This window comes from Amphiprion ocellaris, chromosome 16 (genome assembly GCF_022539595.1).
Source record: "Amphiprion ocellaris isolate individual 3 ecotype Okinawa chromosome 16, ASM2253959v1, whole genome shotgun sequence".
Classification (NCBI taxonomy): domain Eukaryota; kingdom Metazoa; phylum Chordata; class Actinopteri; family Pomacentridae; genus Amphiprion; species Amphiprion ocellaris.
Window position 1 is genome coordinate 4,039,528 of NC_072781.1, and position 21,736 is coordinate 4,061,263.

The window sequence follows — 21,736 nt, forward strand, 5'->3', positions numbered from 1 at the left end:
TTTCCAAAAAAAGATTAAATCCCAGAAGAATGTTGCAGGCACAAAGACACACAAACTGTGTCGTAGAAAAGAAATAAAATGAAAAATGAACTATAACATTAGTACATTCTAGTTGTAAATACACACAGTGATCTTGCCTAGTAATATTCTGTAGATGGTTAGTGCAGATCTGGTATATGGTGCTTCAATGAAACTGCACTGATGAGTATTGAGTATAGCCAAATAAAAACTGAAGCTGCACTCCATCTTTGAAAACACAATGGTCTCATCCCCACTTATTCTCATTCTGATGACACTACAAGTTACTTTTTTTTCCTGAATAAAAACTGTTGCTTGCTGAATAGAGTAACCAAAGAGCAGGTTGACCCCAGCCTCTGATCGCAGGAGCTAACCCCAAAAAACCTCTGAAAACTCTTATCAGCTGCTCTCCATGCAGCCCCCTACTCCGCTCCACTTTAAGCCTCTGTTCATTACATGCAGAGGAAACAGGATTGAAGCTCTGATCTGAAGTGTAGTCAATCAGACTGGCTGGCTGGTGAAACGAATTACAGCTTGATCTGTCTGTAAATCTGTAATGCCAGACTAATTTAGCCAGCTGCTAAATGCCACCATATGGCTGCTGCTTGATGCTTAGCTATATACGTGTGTACGCTCAGCGGAAACCAAATTAAGGTTTTTTCTTAACAAATTAAACACAATCAAGACAGAAAGGGCTTTAAACTTGTTTTCTGTTGCTGCCTTCCTTCTTGCTTGCTGCATTTTTCCTCAGTTTGCTCCAGCAGCCCGTAGCATGATGAGACAGGAAGTGATTGCTGTTGCCCCAAGCGATGAACTTGGTGACCCCAGGGGCTCTTTGGTTGACACCCCCTCGCTCCAGCACACACACTCTCTAACACACACACTTTTCTTTTGCCCCTGGGGTGCCAGACCTAATTTGCCCCCAGCCAATACAGCTTAACCCCCTCCCTTCACTGCTACACGGGTGACCGAGCATTACGGGACCCTGCCCAGCATTATTGCACTGTCATACACACACATACACACACCAGCTCGTTGACCATGTTTCAGGCTTTAATACTGCATGTAGCTGTGTTTTGATGGAAACACTGGACTGAGTTTCAGCACTATTGTCTCATTTACAGACCTGGTACGAACAAGATGATACCACACAGCAGGTCAAGCCAGTGGCAGCAGCAGCAGCAGCAGCAGCAGCTCCCTCCACACTCAAAAATGGTAACGTCTACCAGGCCCGTGTGATGGCCCTCTGTAAGAAAGGCAAGGTCAAAGGTAAGCAGCAGGAGGTCCTAGTGTTGTTCTCACATGACATAGAGCAGAATTTAACACAGAGGATGCTAGTTTTAAATAATTCATGCTGTCTGAGGTGTGTAAAGTTTCCATTTCTCGTCTCCTGAGAGAAAGTTTCAAGCTGCTTTAGGAAATTTTACCTTCTAAGGAGCAGAAATTGCTTAGCACACAACTTCTAATAGACAGTCGCCAGAGCACACCACAATGATGCCATGCCACTTTTTTTTTATGTAAGAGTAATCACACTTTGCATAATCTAGTTGCATAATGCAATTCACATATTTTTTTTAGTGCTTAAGTGCTTGAAGTTCCAATCGTTACTAAAACTCCTGTCAAGCAAGACAGCCAATAAAAAATGTTAATGAGAGAGCAATTCATGCATTGATTATCATTCTTCACTATTAATGCTAAAGTCAATTACCATTGGGGACCTAAGGTCAAGTTGCAACACATTTATTTATAAAAATGACTGAATTAAGTTACAGGTGCTTATACACTAATGAAAACATAATTATGAACACTAATTACATTTTTGCTAATATAACCCCTTAAATCCAACACATTGTTCCTTTGAATGATTTGTTGTTAACATAAACATTGTTATTTTATTGGAAATGAGCTTCAAAAGGGCTTTAAATGGCTTTGGATACTTCAAGTAGCACCCATTTTCCAATCAAAATGAAAACAGTGCAGCTGCAGATTACTCTATTAATCCAATAATTTGAGGATAATCTCAAGTTCTGCTGTTCTGTATCTTGTCCGATCTGACTCATTCTTTTCTTTCCATCTCTTGCTCTCTCTGCAGAAGCTTATGGGATGCTGAAGGAAGCTGAGAAAAAGGGCCTGGCACTAAGCCCCGCCCCTTATGACCACGTCATCCGTGCTCTGTTGGCCGAGGGTTCCATTGATGATGCCATGGTAGTCAAGGAAATGTAGGTGTCGTTTAACAACTAACAATAATTTTGGTAATAAGTTGCAAAACAGAAAAAATAGCAGTGCTTATCCCAAGTTATGAGACCAAGTGTAAACGGGTAAATATGTAAGTTTCAGAGCCTCTTTATGACCGGTGTTGAAGGCAGAGAGGAAGGAAATGTGATGTTGTTTGGCTGCATTTCCAAACAGTCTGTCCAAGAACACACTTATAGAGTTGCACTCTGTTGTTAACGTGGGATGTACCACAAATAATTGTGAATAAACGGAGAGAAAAAAGTTCAGTCCTGCTTTCCCTTTTCACCTCCACAGAGCTGGAAGGTGAATGTCAGATTGTGAGTTTCAGAAATGATCCCTCATTGACTCCCCTGATCCAGCACTGCTAAGGTGTGGTAGAAAAGGGTTTCCAAAGCTGTCTGACCATCAGTTTTGGCTGTTTAAGGAAACAATAGCCCTTTTTCTCAATTTTTGTATGCTTGCAGAATGTTAATTTTGTCAAATCTTCAAAGGAGCAATCACATTTTGCTCTTGTTTTCCCTTACAAATAATTATCAGCGGCTAAACGGTATTGCAATGCTTTAGAACAGTTAGTCTAAGTGAAACATTCACCCTTAATGTCTGAAATGCAGCGTGGTAAATGTTGTACTATTTTCCGTCTTCTCAGTCGGTGGCAACAACTGCCGCTCCTCAGTAGACATGAGGATTATAAAGTGATTGTGTTCTAACACACTCAGCCCTGCTGGATATGAACAATGCTTCGTGCTAAGCCCCAAGATAGAAACGCGCTCGGATGTACAGATTAATTTGGGTTTTCTGGGAAGCAGGTGACTTTGTGCAGAAACATCAATCTTCTTCCAATTAGTAATGTATCGTGTGTTGTTGTGTTATTGGGGCCGTATCAGGGCTTGTGCCTGGAGACAAGTGGATGGACAGACAGAGGTATTAGAGATCTGAGCTTAGCATAGAGCCGATCTGCTCTGCTGTTTGTCTTTTTAGGTAATCTCCTCCTTTTTCTTTATCTCCTTTTGTCCCTTTCTTTGTATCGCTTTCTTTCTGCAGGAAAACACAGAAGCAAAGAGTTTAGATAATAACATAATGGCATACAATGAAAGAAGAGATGCACAGAAAGGAAAAAAACATGTAAAAACATCTATTACACTATCAGCCTCTCCCCTGTTTTCAGCTCTCTACACGGCTCGCTCTCTTATATTATGAGAAATAATCATATCAATTTGAGACCCGTGTTTCAACAAGCGCGAGGCAATACGAGTGATAACCCATCTCCAGTCTCTTTTTGAATTGGTTTATGGCATCCCTGCCTGGATAAAAGCTTAGTTTATCTGCACTCTTAATGAGAAGTGAAATGAGCTGAGAGGAGAGTCAGGGAAAGATGGAAATGGGAAGGAGAGGATGGAGATAAAAAGAGCTAAATAGGAAAAGAGGAGCGAACGAGGAAAGGAGGGCTAGATGTAATCACGTACGGGGATAATGAAGACGCTATAGGCATTAATTCTCAGTGCGTGTGGGTGTGTGTTTGTTTTTGGGTAATCTGTACAGAATTGAGCAGCGGGGTGCTTATGGTGAGATTAAGGGATTGGGGAGAGAGTGATGAAGAGGAGGATGATGGCTTCATTGGCTGAAGCGCAATACCCTTAGAAGGAGAAGGTGAGAGTGGCAGTGAGAGTGTGCTGCAAAAAGGTGAGCGAGAGATTTTCTCCCACCTGATAAGAATAATTCTGACCCCACACCCTCACTGTTCGGTCTCCATGGCAATCCGTCGGCGACCCTGTTACTGCTCCAATCTTCGCAGTGACCCTGTCGCAGCAGCTGCCGGATGCTGCATGGCCCGGGTGTCGCCGCGGTGATAAGGATTGCCAGCCCTGATGCTCAATTGAGCGGAAGGATTAATCTGGTTGCCGGGCTATAATAATAAATAAAAAAAAGGCAGGAGGCAAGCTTGATTGAGGTTTTAGGGGCAAAGAAATGAAAAGGAGGAGGGCTGAAGAGGATGGCAAATAGACGGACAGACGGAAGGAGGAAGTGGTGAGGAGGAGAAGCTCCTGAAGGCCTCAATACTGCAGCATTCAGCCTCACCCTCCCACATAATACCACACTCAGATATACAAAACGCACGTGAGGAGGCTCAGCAGGAAGCATCACATATACGGCAACATCAATCAACTGCTTGATGTCCATATTATTTTCAGGTCACAGCAGGCGCTTTACTAGAGGCTCAGACTTGCTGTCAATCAGATTTGTTCCTGTTGTCTTGTCTGTCTTATATCTTTTAGCTCATGTGTTTATCCCCTCCGTCTAAATGTGATGCCTCATAATGGCGCAGAATTCAAAGCTTAAGATGCCACACAGATAGTAACTCAGCCGTCATAGATTATATAGATTTGCTTTTAGTGGTACACGGCAGTATCAGCTTTGAAGTTAGAAATAATGGACTTTCTTATAGCATCACTCAGATATGGATAAAATCTATCATGTATATGTAATCTAATATCAAGATATCAAAATATGAATAGATACTGTTTTTCTCTTTACTTTCATAGAGATGAACCAACCCACGTGGGATTAAATGGCACACAATAATACCTCTTATAAATAGACCTCCAGCAGTTTGCATGCCACACGTGCAAAAACAAAATAAAGACAAGCTTTGCTTTTGTTATTGTCCATTTGCTTTGCAGATAATCTGACAGCGAAATAGCACTCAGCCTAAAATTCACATTCGGATAAAAATAATTACATTGGGAATGTCTGTTTTTGACTAAATTTAGTGATCTAAATACTCAGAGAACAGAGGCACAATATGAGATTGATCATTTCAATATTACCATAAAGCATTTCTGCACATTGATTTGTAGCTCCACATATATTAAATGGACAGCAACATGGTGTACACTGATCAGTCGCAACATTAAAACCACCTGCTTAATATTGTGCAGGCCCCTCCTGTGCCACCAAAACAGCTCGGACCCTTCAGAAACAACTACAACAACACATACAGCCGCCATATACCAGCTAATGCTAACATTTTGCTACAACAAAAATACACCAATAACAAAAACAAAGCAAAAAAAAACAACAACAATAAAATAAATAAGGGGCGTGGGGGCATTTAGATTGAGTAATGATTGACAATAATAATAATAATTATGGGGCACTAGTCAGTTCATATTGAATAAAATGTAGGAAGTGAGACCAAACCTGTTAAAATTTACCCCTGCCATCATTTAATCTTGCAATAAGCTCTTCAAAAGAGGCTGTATCTGTCATTAACTTCAGCCTGTCTGTAAAACTGGGCCTTACTTGGCTCTTCCAGTGTCTAAGAATAATTCTTACTGCAGTGATAAACCCAGCTAGTGCCAGGGCAGACTGAAGCTCGGACACTTTAAAGTTCGGACATGGGAGATCTGAGGGTGTCCTGTGAGGTGGGGCCTCCCTGAATTGGGCTTGTTCAGTCACATCACACTAACATTTGATTGGACTGGGTTCTTTGTTATGTTCCTCATGCCATTCCTGAGTAGTTTTCACAGTATTGCAAAGCACACTGTCCAGCTGGGGAAGTGGTTTGTAGCAACGTTTAGGTATGTGGTACAGGTCAAAGTAGCATCAACGTAGAACACTGCACTCTTAACAAGATGATCAATGTTATTCACTTCACCTGTCAGTGGTTTTAAAATTACAACATTGATTTCTAGCCATTATCCTGTAGTTTCTTGAGCACTTGCGAGTAAAATCTTGTTTATTTTCAACAGACTGACACAAATAAGACTCATATTGTTAAAAGGTGATAAGCAAGAAAATGTTTTCTCTCCCTGTCAGTGCCGAGTCTCGTGTGCCAGGCTTCAAGCTGACTGATGTTGCCAACAGTATGTTCATCATCACATACAGCAAGAAGGACCAGGTCAAAGGTAAAGAACAGACATGTACACTAAACACACACCTATAGTCATTTTCTAGACACACACTCATTTGTTGTGCTCCTCCATAGATGCGCTTGAGAAACTGAAGTCGATGCTTCAGTTGGACCACGTGCCCTCGCATCTTGCCATCACCAGACTGGTTCAGGCCCTGGGTAACCATGGTGATGTGGCAGGAATCCAGCAAGTGGAATCACAAATTCAGAGCCTTGGCACAAGACTCAACCTGTCCAGCATGGTGTTTGTCAACAACACAGCCTTGGCACACATCAAAAAGTAAGGCCTCTAACTTAATATGTGGAGTTTTATCAATCTACCTGAACTTCTGTGTAGGATTTGAAGATTTCGGACTGTGACGACTCCAGAGTTGCCTCAATATCCATGAACAAATACTTAAAGCATCAACATAATTTGAAAGATCCTAGAATCACGTTAAAGCTTATGTGAATAAAGAGGTTTTAACTGAGCATTTTGGACATGTGTGACTTTAATTTAGGCATACACAGCTGTTTGGACACAGCATGAGAAAAATATTATTTCTATACAATCCAGTTTGAATCTTTTGTAAGCACTGTTAGACAGACGTGGACAGTTTAATGCGATTCCAGCAGCAGAGTGTGACACGATCAATGCTGACACACTCTTCAAGTAAAAGCTCACAAGGCGAGGAAGGCGTCAAGTACAAATAAGAAACACGGGCGTAATAGGATTATTCATGGATTCCTTTTAATGTCGTGAAAACACCCATCCTCCACCGCTGCTTTGTCGCCTCTCAAACAACAGAGAACAAAATAATAAAACACATTGTGCATCAAAGTTTCATTGTGCCACTTGCCGCATTAGCGCAGTCCCCCAGCTCCAACAGCAGCGTCCCCATGCCAACTCGGAGGGACAGCAGGAAGTGAAGAATAGCAAGGCGGTCTCACGCCCGATTGGCCTTCGCAGCGCAGGCCTGTCAGCTTGAACCCTGACCTCTGGCAGCAGCGCTCTGAGCCTCTCTGACACGTGCTTCCCCCGTTGTATCTGAGTCAAGCTGACTGGTTAAGAGCTGTGGCGGAAAAGCGAGCAGGCCCGGAAAGCGAAGCACCACATTTAGAGGGGCCCCTTGCTGAATTATTCAGACGGTCCCAGTCGCAACAATCACCGTAGATATGTTCCCCCACCTCTGGACGCTCACACATGTACATACACAGCGACGCACACACACCCCGCATGTTAAATATTCATTACGACTGGTGACGGTGGGGAGGGCGCAGCGAGCGCAAAGTGTTAGTAGCGAGGTTGGGTTGCCAGATTGAGTTCTTTTAGATTTGTATTGCTTTAGCGTGCAGGCTTTGTTTGGTTGTGGCAACCTCAGCAGAAAAACATTTCACAGTATTAGTGAAAGAATGAGTAGCTCTGCCCTCAGAGGAAGGCTGTAAAGGACAAAAAGCGAAACTAATATAATTTGAATACCAAACATTTTCAAAGTTTACAATACTGCACACGGGAGCAGATTTATCATTCTTTAATCTGGCCAGTTTGTCATGATATATCCTATGCATATCCACTTCAAAGAGAAATCAAAGTGCGACATATTGCTGATGTGTTGTATTTCTCCTTTCCTGGTAACTCTAAGAAATATAACCATACTGCACATTTTTCTGTGTTGCAATTTACAGTCAGTGGTAATGCAGGACGAAGTGTGCCTTTTTGTAGTAAGGACAAAAGCAGGTATAAAGGTTGGGTGGTGAACAGATGGACATGTATCACAACCTGCTTTCAATCAATAAACCTGCTTGCCTACTTTAATAACTGTAACACAGCCTTCCCCTATCCTAGTCATGGTTAGTTTTGTTTCTCACACATGTGCAGGTTATTGAGTGTAGTTCTGAGGTTCAGTTACTCAACTAACCCACTCATCATTTCTTACCTGTCTCCCTCTTCAGCGGTGATGTGGAATCAGCAGTAGAGTTGCTTGAGGGCATCTACACCAGTCCAGACAGCACGAGCCCCAGTATGTCCTTCGTCTTCAGAAAGGTCTTGGAAGGTGGCAACGACCGTGCCTTAGACAAGCGTAAGACACACATGATCACACACACAATACATATATATTTATGGGATTAACAGAAACACAGACACTGGGACCTCAAGCAAAGGGACTGTTTTTAAATGAGGCAAAATAACTGCTGACCAATATGTGCTTGTTGTGTTGCAGTGAGTGCTATGGCAGAGCGACTAGCCAACCACTTTGCCTGCTACAGACCAGCTTCAGACCTCTTCCTCCAGCTGCTGGACATGGACAAGGTCGAGGACGCCAAATTCATGCTGGCTGTAAGTATGCGTGTGTGTGTGTGTGTGTATGGGCCCAAAAGCTGTGAGCCTGAGAGCCAATATGTTTGTGTGTGAAGTATCGCTGATATATTTTTAGCTGAAGCCAAATTCAGTATTTTATATTCTTTTTTGTTTTGTTTTCAAACGCTAATCCGAGGTACAAGGGTGTGTGTGTGTGTGTGTGTGTGTGTGTGTGTGTGTGTGTGTGTGTGTGTGTGTGTGTGTGTGTGTGTGTGTGTGTGTGTGTGTGTGTGTGTGTGTGTGTGTGTGTGTGTGTGTGTGTGTGTGTGTGTGTGTGTGTGTGTGTGTGTGTGTGTGTGTGTGTGTGTGTGTGTGTGTGTGTGTGTGTAGGGCTTCCAGATGAGGGGCTGAGACGGGATACATGTAATTAATATTAGAGGGGAAATTGACTAGCATTCACGAAAATGAATATAGGCACGTTACTTGCAGCTCAGTCTCACTTGACCTCATGACTAAACATGTGATGAAGGAATCCATGATTTTCAGGTCATGGACATTCATTAATCTCCATCCAGAGGCAATGAGAATACCCGGAAACAAACTAGAAGCCTTACTGGTGGGTGATGAGTGAAGAAATAGCAAAAATCCTAATAGAATTATCTGTTGTTGGCTCTTAACCTGCTAAGCTTCGATTTAGCAAAATCTGCACAGCTTAAAGAAAGATCTGTAAGACTATTTGATTTTTTTTTTCCTTTTTGTGATCTCTTTAAATACATTTTAAATCATCTGGAGCGTTTTCGTCCCAGCACACTTCCCATTTGACTTCCCTGCACTCTGCTCCATTTTAAATTATAACATCAAAGTAATTAAAATCTTCCACAAAACAATCAACAAGGGACCCGGTGATGAATTTAGTCCATCCCAACTCCCAGCAGCATTCATCCAGTTGTCAGGCCCCAGTGATGCTCTTCCCGTCACGGTCGCTGACTTATTTATCTGTCCTCACATTTATGTCAGGAAATGCTTGCCCACTTTCCACCACTGAGTCTGGTGGTCTGAAATTGGCCTCTGCCTACTTCACTTATTTAACACAGGTCATACATTACAGCTCAATGACTTTGCATTGTGCCTGGGGACATGAATATGTAGCAGCTAGATGGGTGAGAGTCAGGAGGAAGGACGGGAGATCAAAAAAATTCTCGAAAAAGGACACAAATATTTAAACGAAGACGTTGCAATCATTTTGTTTCTTTCCTCCTCTCTAGCCGATTTTAATCTCACTCTTTCTTAATGACTGATTGCTCACTAAAGGACACAGATCTATTAAAACTAGAGAAGTCGGTGTTTTTCAGGTCATGTCATATTCCTGCTTTCTTTATGTCCCTGATCTAGATCTGTGATTTTGAGCACATTAAATTGAATTTAAATCTCATAAATCATACTTTGCTGCATAACAGTTATCATAATTACTAATACAACCAACTCTAAGCAGTTACGGCCAAGAATATGCAACCATAGAACTGTAAATGTGCAGCATTGTGTTTCAAAAATAGCTTGAGATCAGGAATATAGAGAAATGCTGAAGAAAGTGTGCATGCATTGTTTTGTGGGATTACTCTAAAATGCACTGGCTTAATTTAGCATGTAGGTTAGTAAGTTAGAACAACACCAGTTTACCAGAAAGTGAAACTGGAAAACACAGACAGACATAGAAACCGCTGTAGACACAAAGATGACATGTCTGAGTCTCATTTCCCCCTGACATCTCGAGTGACTGTGCCTCTCAATCTTTAAACAGGGATGCCTGACTAACATGCATGTTAATGAACATATACGTTACTCACTGCTCCCATCTTTATTACTATTTAAACACAAACTATGGTTACACGATTTTAATGCTATAATATGGGACTTGACTTGATTTTTCCTCCCCTTCTCTTGCTATAAGATATAAAATAAAGATGTAGGAACAACTTTTTCAAGCGTCCATGATCAGGTTTCATTGTAGAAGGCCAAGCAGAGAAAAGAGGAGGAAGATTGTACTATTAAAATTGATGTGTTTACCACAAAAGTAAAGGAAAATGTATATTAAAAAAGCAAAAATTATCAGTGATGGAATGTAACTAAGCGCAATAGTTAAGTCCTATATGTGAGTACAAATTTGAAATGTGTACTTTCCTAAAATATTTCCATTTCACATCACTTTACACATCTACTCCAATGCGTTTCAGAGCTGAATATTGTAATTCTGCAAGTTTGCAAACAAAACTTGTTAAGAACTTGGGGGAAAAAAAAGGGTTCATTTTTTAAAAATCTGAATACTTGAAGCTTTTTGTACTCTCAAATGTGACAATTGTTTTTGCTTTTTCCTCTGAAATTACAGTAAAGTGAAAAATTTTGAGGTTTGAATTGTCGGTTGGACAAAAGAAGATGCTTTGAATTTTAGTGATCACTAGTTGCACATCTGAATAAAACAGTTAAAGATTAGGTCCACTAAATCAATCATTTAAATGACACCTCACCACTGAAATTTACACTGTATCGAAGTTGACATTTAAACTTTTGAGAATAAACAACATTTTTTTTTTTTTAAAGATTGAAATAAAAATATGTTCAAATTTGGATGCAAAGCTTGGACCGAACAACATAATAAAAGTGATAAACAACATTAAAAAGCAGCAGTAAATAGCAGGGCTCTAAGCAAAGTCCTTTTAAAGACAGTTAATCATGGGGATTATCTGATTGAACTCAGGATGATGTTTTTACCACAAACACTGAGGATGCACTTGAAGTATGAGAAACCCACCGATACACAGTCGGAGCACTGTGCCTCTTGAGCCCTGAAAATTGAATTACTTGTGCTAAACAGGGGCAACAAGAAAACAAACCTCGAGGACAAATCCGTATGGTGTTAGAAAGTAAAAGCAAATGTCGTAGTAAGGATGTGACCCAGACTAAACTGCTGTGCTCTAGTTCGTCCCTCATCGCGGCCTGTTTCAGTCTTTCCAACTCCCCCCTCCAAGCTGCTCTTCCCGGGTCACTGGGAGTAGCAGCCTAACTCCTCCATCCCATCAGAAGTGAAGCAGGACCAAAACTCTGAAAAGCTTTTAAGTAGGCAAGCAGACTATAATGATGACAAGGCTATCGGGAGAGAAGGAGGTGAGGTCGGTGGGGAGCGAGACGGATGAAGTTAGTCATTAAGATGAGAAACGGTGGCAGAAGGAGGCAGTGAGGCAGGCGGACTCGTCTACAACTGCAGATGTGTGCACTGGGAGGGCAGATTGAGGAAAAGGAGGAAGCGTTCCCAGGGTATTCGGAGCTTTTAGGCAGTGTGTGTGAGGAGCAGGGGAGACTGTAGGCCTGGCTGGTTGTGGCGTCGCCGTTGGGAGCGGTTGGTGTGGCAGGGGAGGAAAAAAATACAGGAGAGAGCGAGTTAGAGCGCCGAGCAAAGTTGCCTCAAAGAGTGAAGTGACATAGCGTTGGTCTAATTGCACAAAAGCCATTCTGCCACTTAGTGCCTCTGAAAGAAGGCTGCTTGCTTCGTGTGTGTGTGTGTGTGCGTGCGTGCGTGCGTGCGTGCGTGCGTGCGTGCGCGTGCATGTATGGTCCTGTTAAAAGCCTCACAGGCCACTCGCTTTTAATTCTGTACGGGGCAGAGAAGAAGTGAAACACGTTAGTTTACGACTGGCTAGTAATCGGACCTCATTGCTGCTCAGCCAAGAGAACACAGTCAGTCGCTCAGAGCTCAGCAGTGTTAATGCATCTCCTGCACACACACATGCATGCACACACACTGTGCTACATGTATGTTTGCATGTGTTCATCAAAAGCAGTCATACACAGGTTAAATGGCCAGCAACACAAGCCTGGCGGTTAACAGATTTTCACCATAAAGCACATATATTTCTAAATTGCTGCCATGTTTCTATGTGTCTTATTATTAAGGTGTAAAGGTTTTTTTTCCAGTATTGCTGCCAATAGCGAGTCAGAATCTGATGTAATTTTACCTAAAAAACAGCTATTACAGTTGCAGTTCTGTCAGAAATGGCTCACTGCTGCCAAGAATATATGCAAAGGGATAATTCAGGATTTCAAACTCCTCATTAAGTTCCCACCGCTCATATTGGTGCATGTATCAGTCAATGAATACGAACAAATGACAAAAATGAAACGGATGCATAGAAACAGTGCCACCTTACCATAATGTCTACACTAGAGAGAATGGAGACGTTTATTTTTTGACTGTAGCAGTCCATATTCATGTGCAGTTGTTTAAAAAACAGATCTAATGAGCCTGTTTTTGTCACAAAATTAATATTGTCTGCTTTATTAGCCACCTCAGAAGAGACAGAATAGAGACTAGACACTGTTTAGGTGGAATAATTATGCTCACTCTCTCTTGCTCATCCATCTCTTTTACACTGATTCAAGTCTTAAAGCTGCTCAGGAGACAGTCATGCAGTGAACAGCTCAGGCTTCGGCTCTACTTAGGTTGCCATCGAGCACGAGATCTGGCCTTTAGTGTGACTAAGTGATGATAATTATGCTTTCTGATGTGAACACTGCTGTACATTTAAATTCATAAAGAAACGAGTAGTTATTAAATCTATAATTATCCTTTAACCTGAGTGTAACCCTGAGTGTGTTTGTGTGAATGTGTGGGTGTGTTGGAGTGCATGTGTGTTTATATACTGTATCTGTGTGAATAGCTCAAGTTGGAGAGTCTTCTTGACTTCAAAAAGAGTCGAGAACCCACTGTTATCTCTCACACTTATCTTTTATGTCTTTTTTTTGTATTGACGCAGCGCTGCAACGCTGTGGCTGAACAAAAGGAAGTGTTGCTGTCCTTTGTGGCTCAAAAGGCTCAGGTTCCTGGGCAGGTAACGTCACTCAGTGCTTCTCTTTAGCATCTGCATTTCTTAAACAATAAATGAGTATGGATCCATCCTACTGGAACTTGACAAAACTAAGCTTAAAACCAAAATATTTCTTAATCACTTCTACATGTCTTATTTCAAAATTTGCCAAAAATAAACTGTTTCCTCTTACAACATCCTGTAAAACCTCTAAAATTCTATGTTTCACTGTGCAACTGGGAAGCCATTAGCGAATCATCTGCAACCAAGAGCCATAAGACAAAAATTCAGGGATTTTAACACCTTCACGTTTTGCACAGTGCTATTATTCACACTGATTTTACAAGAAAAGCTCATTTTAATTTCTGTTTGGTTGTAAAAGCCACTTCACTGTCAGAGCTTGCAACAAAACTTGCATGTTTTAAAATGGTAGCAAATTCTCACAGATGAAGATGTTTTTCTAATATGTAAATGAATGTTGGTGTGCACAGGTGAGCAAGATCAAGAACCTGGTGGGCCTGATTCCAGACGTCACTGAGAAGGAGATTCTGTACTCATACCTGATGAAATGTCACGGTAAGACTCCAACAGAGGGCCTGAACGGGTCTGGTGGAGGCAGCAGTGCAGCCGGCGGCTCACTGGCCTGTGGATAAGTCAACATTACCAGATGCATTAACAATGCATCAGGTCAAAGAGTGTGTGTGCGTGTGCGTGTGCGTGTGTGTGCGTGTGTCTGTGTGTGTCTGTGTGTGTGTGTGTGTGCGTGCGTGTGTGTGTGACGACAGACTTTCAGGGGTTAGAAGAACACATGTCCTCTGATGAGTTAGCTGTCCTGGCTAGCCTAGCGTGCTAATCTCAACACGTTCCACCACTCAGCTTTTTTTTTCTCCACACATTTTTTTTTTGCCATCCATCTCTTCTTGTCCTCTCCACCTTTTTACTCCTGCCTGTATTTTCTTGTCCTCAGTTTTTCTCGTCTTGCGCTTCACCTTCTCGCCCTCCCGTCCCCTCCTCTCCCCTCTCTCGTACCTTGTCACACCAGAGATGAGCAGACATGACTATTTAATTAGCATTAGCTCGTCGTTCGGTCAAGACAGCCATGGGGGAAGCAATTAGCGATTCTCTGCTCGCTTCTGTTCTCTGCTGCATCTGTGTAGTTTCACTCTTTTTTTTCTCTTTGAGGGGCTTTCTTGTCTCTTGCCTTTTTTTTGGTAGTAGTGACCCGGCTTTCTACTTTTATCGCTTTGTTAAACACAACCATACATAACATCATTTTGCTCATCATTTTAGGTTGTATTTGAAGCTTTAGAATTTTGTAATAATCAGATTTTTTTTGAAATAAATACTACCAATCAAAAGTTTGGACATACCTTCTCATTCAATGCTTTTTATTTATTTGTAGATTAATACTGAAGTTTAACACTTTTTTGTTTACAATATAATTCCATATGTATTCTTTTTATAGTTTTGATGTCTTCAGCATTAATCTACAATGTATAAAATGATTAAATAAAAACCATTGAATGTCCAAACTTTTGACTTGTAGTGTACATTGAAGATTATTTTACTATCCAGGTGAAGAGATCTTTATTTCTTGGATGTTACTTCATTTACAAAAGTGCCAGTGAATCTTCATATTTTTGTCCTCAGATCCATAATTAATTCACATTTTAAAAGATAAGTTTGCATCTCATTTAGAAAAGGTTTTACTTCTCAACCTGCTTATTAAAGATGCAACCAGCAGCATTGTAGAAGTCCTAGAAATAAACAATTATTCTGTAAATACGACTGGCCAATGAGCAGCTGCAATTAAACAGAATTTCGTGTCACCAATAAATCAACCTCAGGCTTCAGTGGAAACTAACATTATTATCCCACCACCACATGTTTCTGTCTGTCAGTTTTCCTCTAAGTATCCACATTCAAATAAGAATTTGACATGTTTTTTGTCTCATGTGTTGACTACTTCTCTCTGTCTCTCTCTCCCCTTCTCATCTGGCAGTTCTGGATAAGGACTTAACGTCAGCCAAGGCTTTGTATGAGCAGATGCAGAAGGAGGGGATAGTTGTAGACGAGCTGTCACTCAAACGGCTGGCTGTGCTTTACCGTAATGCAGGAGAGACGGCGCCTTTCCCTGAGCCCCCCGTGAGTCTCACAAACACACAAACACAGAGGAGATGATCTGTACAATCACTCAACTGTAAACACGACTGCGTCCAGCATTTACGAATGTTGGATCAAAATAACTGAACTGCTGATTTGAAAACACCCAAAGTGAAAATCCTATAAGTCATACAATTACAGTGAGTAATGTTTCCAGGTTGATTTATCAGAAAAGTAGCCAAAATGCTCTATCATTCTTTAAAAATATTATTTGGATGGGTTATGTGCACATAAAGGGGAGCTCTGCCAATTTTACACATCAAAGGTTAAAAGAAACTCGATAAACTACCCATGTGATGTCATTTCAAGTTGGAAAATGGAAAACATTCTCAGTTTTTAGACTTGGAGCAAAAAATGGCTTGTAGCTGACGTCTGTAGCACATTTCTCAGTTCTGTTTTAGCTTGAAGACACAGTAGCTGCTTGGAATACATATGGAACTCTTCAGCTAGTGGTTGAATGATCTGTGAGTAATGTGGAAGCAAAAAAAGGACGATAGTTCCTCTGCTTTAGTTCAGCTCATTGTGAGTCAGATAACAAAAAACTAATGCTAGCAGTATGAAGCTGATCAAACTGAGTAACATGAACACATTGTTGTGTTTTGATTGGCTCCCACACTGGCAACTAACAGTTATATTTAATTTTTATTCACTTGATTTGTTAAGCTGCAAACCCCACAGATGCGTACCGTAGTTGTTGATGGTATTCTGCTTTTTGGGGGGACTCGGTTTCATCTTAGGCCCATCAAACGCATGAAGTACCTCCTATTCAACTAAGCAGTGATTTAGCCATTTCAGGATTTTGAAGACCATACAAACTAATGAAAAGTTATAAAAACAACAAACTTGACTTGTTTTTTCTCCCCTCTTATGATCTTGTGACCCCTCGGATTTGAGCCTTTTATACACTCACTTGTGGAGTATAGCTGCAGACACCAACAACATGTAGTTACAATTCTACCACTACTATATAGTACAGTTGGAGGACTATGTTCTCTACATGCATGACAGATTGGTGTCTGCATATTCTGAGCATGCACTACTGCCGAGCACGTGCACTAATGGATTTGTAGCGTAGGTAGCACACAAATCCAATTTTTGGCTGTACGCAGACGTTCACAGAAGGGTCTTTATGTCACACTACACCTGTACCCTCGACCCACAGGTTGAGAAGGGGATGTCCATTCTTGAGAAATATCACAATATAGCATTAAAAATAGTTTTGAATTACAGTGCTCTTACAATCAGTAATTCAGGCCTCTGGGTTGTATAAAATACAGTGGTCCCTCGCCATAACGCGGCCTCACTGTATCGCAGATTTTTTGCTATATCGCGGTATACAGGTATTTTTATATATTATTTTAGCGGTAAAATATGCATGTTCTAGCCTAAAAAATTTAAAACAATATAAAAAATAAGAATATGTATGTATATATGTATGTATATGTTGTTAAAATTGCGGAGATTTAAGAATGTAGAAAATGTTTAAGAGCATAGGAAGTGTTTATAAGAGTGTGTTGAGGGTTTCTAAAGCCTTAAAATATATATAAATATTAAAATAAACATGGTCGCTACTTTGCAGATTTTCGCCTATCGCGGGGGGTCTGGAATGTAACCTCGATAGACGAGGGACCACAGTAGTTTACGATTTCACTAAAAGTCAATAAATGATACTTCTCATTGCGCTCTACTAGCACACAATGAATTACACAACCACACACATATCTATCCATATCAATACAACAATGCACACGAGCAACCTATTACAAACAAGACTGTGTGCAAACACACACAAACACCCCACAGCTTCTAACCGGTGCTGGCACTTGTCCGGGTTGTGTCCTAATGCGTGTCATTGTATGTGCTGTGGTCTATGTGTGCTGTAGTAATGTGAAGGAGCAGTCTGCCCACTTAGAGTAGTTCAGCATGCACAGGCCTGCAGCAAACCTCCTGCGGTTGCTACTTTGTGTGTGTGTCAGAAATTACGCCCCACGGTCACAGAGTACATACACTATGTAAGCGAGATGGTGTCACTGCGATAGCCACTCTCCTTTTCTGGCCTCATAGTGTTTTTGAGCATTTCAGCACATTGAACACTTTGTAAGCGGATGTAGACTCTATTTTTGGCTGATGACACACACACACACACACACACACACACACACACACACACACACACACACACACACACTCATGCACACAGAGCCCTCTCACCCCCAGCACTCTGATGTGCAGTCCCCTCGAGGCAGGTGTGGACCGAAGCCCGACTCTTACCTTCACATCACTCACCTGCAGTACAAAGATAGAAGGAGGAAGAGGGATGAAGGTAGAGAAGCTCCTGCATTATTTACCAAATGTCAGGATAGTTAGTGATTGCTGGGTTTTTATAAGCAGTGCAGGAAAGAAGAGTTGCAAGGAGAGGGAAAGGTGAACAGCCGCGGTGTTCTAAAGTTTCTTCAAACAGTTAGAAAACCCACCTCACTTGGTTGTTCGTTTTCCATCCATGTAGATTTTGCTGCTCCGTTGATGAAAACATTTTCCCACAGCAGCGCATCACTGTTTCTGGAAAGAAATGTTTAAAATTTCTAATTATGTTGAGCTCTGTCAGAACCTGGAAACAGCAGCTGGACAAATCTAGTGAGAAAATGTGTTTTTGTAATTTGGGGCGAACTGACCCTTTGAAACTGTTTTAAACCCATGCCAGGATCTCGCATCTATTTATCGGCATTAATTACTAGATTAATAAGCAAACATACATTGTAGGGAGCTAATGTAATCTGCAGAAAAGCTCTCACCTTCTCCCCCCAGAAACACCCACCACAACACTTTGTCTGGATCAAAACACTGATTAATTAGCCAGGAACAGAGGCAAAGAACGGAAGTGCGTGTTTGGGGAATGTGGTACAAATCCCTTATTTGTGTATTAATGGGGATTTAAAGATGAAACGAGACAACCTGGTTGGAGACTGGAGACTATTTAGACAGACCCAGGAGGGCTCCAGTGCTGCTTACTTTTGGAAAGAGGCGAGATGGAAACACGTCCTCCTAACAGCCTCACAGGTGAACGTTTACGCCGTTTATTTGGAATGTGTGTAACGTTGAATCTTCTGTTTTTCTTTTCAGGAGACCTTTAAGTTTTATGCAGACAAGCTGAGAGAGAAATCAGCCAAAGCCCAGGCGACAGCAGAGGAATAAAGATTCATCAACCCCTCCTCATACCTCATTGCAAATCCCACTGTTTTCTTCCTTTTACCATTTTCTTTTTTTTACATGAGTTGTTTAAGTTGAAATGTTGAGTATTGTCTTGTAACTGTTGGATACTAAGACTCTGTCCATGATAATGTTGATAAAGATGTGAGAATGTACAGAAGTATTTATGCTAATAAAGGATGGTAGGAATTCATATTCTGTGTCTGGGTGTTTGTGTGATTTAAAAGGTTTCATTTATTCTTTGAGCACATTTTAAAATACTTAAGACATTTTTCTGAAGAAAGTAAAACATTTCAATACAACATAGCTTAATGTGATACGGATTTATAGCCAGAACATAAGGTTCTCATTGACTGCTTTCAAGCACTTACAGTAACTCTAATAACAAAGTACATTAATACATTTATATATCACATTTTTAAGTACGTTCTAGCAGTATATTACAATCAGTATTAACATAACTGACAGTTAAACATGCTCTTTATAAGCAGAAAAATAAATGGATGGATTGATTAATTAAAAATAATCTGGGTTTCAAAGTTCAGTATGACAACATCGAACAATTATTTTCAGTGTCAAATAATCTGATTATTTTCTTGATTAATAGATCATTTATTGGTCCTAGAAAATGTCAGAAAATGGTCAAAAAAAAAACTGTCATCAAGGAGTAAAGAAACCAGAAGATATTCAAATTACAGAAGCTGGTTGAGATAATTTTGACCTTTTTTCTTAAAAATTACTGAACTCTTAATCAATTGTCAAGGTAGTTGGCAGTTCATTTAAGAGCTGACAACTGCAGCAACTCCAGAGTTCAGAGCTCTTGAGCAGAGGACAAGAGTGTTAAATCACGTACACAAACAAGTTATGTTTAGTTACTGTAAATAGTATGAATAAATAAGACATTTGTAGATTATTTTTATGAGATTTAAATAACTCATGGAGCCATATCTGGGCTTTTCAAGAACTAAAAACAGCCATCTTGGGTTGTAACGTGTCCAAGTTGTAGCATTCCACAAGTTTTAAAAGAGTTTAAAAGGAGCTGTGCCTTGCCCCGCTTATAAAAACATTAATAATAGCCTTAGGCATCTCTTATCTATGAGAACTGTCAAAGAGTGATGCACACGCTTGAATTAGTTCTCCACCCAAACTATCAATAACACTTTGAAACCATATAAGTAAGTGGTGTAAACGAAATTGTCCACTATTTTTTATATTTTGAACCTCCCATGTTTTATTATTTTATTTATTAGTTGCTCAGTAAATCAAAAATGCAGGAAAAACTCAAAACATATATATATATATATATATATATATATATATATATATATATATGTATATATATATATATATATATGTATATATATATATATATATATATGTATGTATAATAAACTATACATGTATATAAAAATGAATATTATACAGTCTATGGTTGAAAGCGATCTCTTGGACACAGATACAATCTGTTATTTTGCATTCAAATTTTGATATTTTGCCAAAAAAGAAATATAGATAGATAGATAGATAGATAGATAGATAGATAGATAGATAGATAGATAGATAGATAGATAGATAGATAGATAGATAGATAGATAGATAGATAGATAGATAGATAGATAGATAGATAGATAGATAGATCTTTATTTGTCATTGCACATTTTCATATACAACGAAATTTCATTTGAGCTGCCCTGCCAATGACAGCTCCGGCTGCTGCGCAGTGCTGCGCGCACCTTTCTTGAGGAAAAAAAGAAAAGGACATGTAGGGATCTGGGTAGGGATAGCAGAGGGTAAACGAAAAAAAAGGCTCGTTGTACCAAATGAAACCTCCAATGTTGGGAAATTCAATTTGAGAAGGAACCTAAAAAAAAAAACAAACCCGCAAACAGGCAAAGTATGACGTTAGACAAGGATAGTTGGGATAAGGATGTGGGGTGGTGGAGGGGGGAGCACCGCACAGTTAGCCGGTTCCTGTGCAGTAAATTACTGCACGGATACCTGGCTCCTGTGTATAGTGAGGAAAGCTTGTGGAGGTGGGTGGGGAGGGGGGTATGGACATGTGTGCGAATGTTTAGCTCAGTCCTCAGTTCATGAGTCCGATGTGTGTGTATGCGTGTAGCCCATCTTCTTCCGTCTCAGACCTCCGGTGTCTCAGTTCGCGAGGGTGGGAGCGCGATAGCACAGCAAGGTTGCTATGGAGACGTCCTCGGTTGGCCCGGTCCAAAAGTCAACAGGTGTCCTTGGGAAGGTGGGGGGGTGTAGGAGAGCTATCTCTTGGCCATGAAACTTCCAGAGGAGTTTGTTATTGTTCCAGGGGCGCCAGAATGTAATCAGTTATCCTCAAGTTTAGGCGGGAGAGAAGTAATTTCACCTTCCCCCTACTGCTCTCAACAATTTTAGACCCCAGCTGTAGCGATTCTCACCCTGACGGCTTCCAATCTGCGACTCAAATCAACAGTCACACCAAGCAAATTGTTCATCTTACGATTGAGTTCGTCATACCGAGCATCGGCAGCCGTGATCCGATCGTTTGCATAGACCAGCAGAGTTTGGACGTCGTTTCTGTCTGCGGTCTTCCTGATTTTCCAGAAGCTCAGGCCAGTGAACAAGCCAATTATCAGCAGGCCTGTCATCATAAATCCTGTCATGATTATCTTAACTTAATAAAAAGAACAAAATCAAAACTATTTTTGAATAAGCTCATTTTATTGTTGTTTAGCTTATTAGAAGGTGGCTATTCGGATGGTTATTTAGTTGACATTTTAGTGATATCCAATCATTTTTTATTAATAAGTGATTGTTTCTATAATAAATAATTATGGAATTTGTAAAGACATGATCATAATGAACATAAAAACATTACTTTTTTAAAAACTTTTAATAAAAAATGTATGCAAGATATATCCCATGGATTTCAAAAGTCCCTCAGTTATATATTGACCCTAAAGCAGAGTTTCTATTGGGTTCACTCCTTATATTTACTCTATTTAATGCTTTAAAAAAATACAGTACACTGCTATTTTGTGTTCATGCAGAGCAAAGTATTAAACAACAGTATTAAACTTCATA

The 21,736-nt window shown here is 40.5% G+C and overlaps 1 protein-coding gene across 1 annotated transcript in view; it reads left to right on the forward strand.

The window, feature by feature from the left end:
* lrpprc (leucine-rich pentatricopeptide repeat containing) overlaps positions 1-18,860 on the forward strand; it is a 72,026-nt gene extending 53,166 nt beyond the window's left edge. The window contains exons 29-38 of the mRNA XM_023264856.3: positions 1,143-1,287; positions 2,111-2,237; positions 6,070-6,158; positions 6,239-6,443; positions 8,096-8,223; positions 8,365-8,480; positions 13,247-13,321; positions 13,789-13,873; positions 15,300-15,442; positions 18,581-18,860. Coding sequence (XP_023120624.2) covers positions 1,143-1,287; positions 2,111-2,237; positions 6,070-6,158; positions 6,239-6,443; positions 8,096-8,223; positions 8,365-8,480; positions 13,247-13,321; positions 13,789-13,873; positions 15,300-15,442; positions 18,581-18,652 — 1,185 coding nt within the window. The 3' untranslated portion in view covers positions 18,653-18,860. The remainder of the gene's footprint in view (positions 1-1,142; positions 1,288-2,110; positions 2,238-6,069; positions 6,159-6,238; positions 6,444-8,095; positions 8,224-8,364; positions 8,481-13,246; positions 13,322-13,788; positions 13,874-15,299; positions 15,443-18,580) is intronic.
* The last annotated feature ends 2,876 nt before the right edge of the window (positions 18,861-21,736 follow it).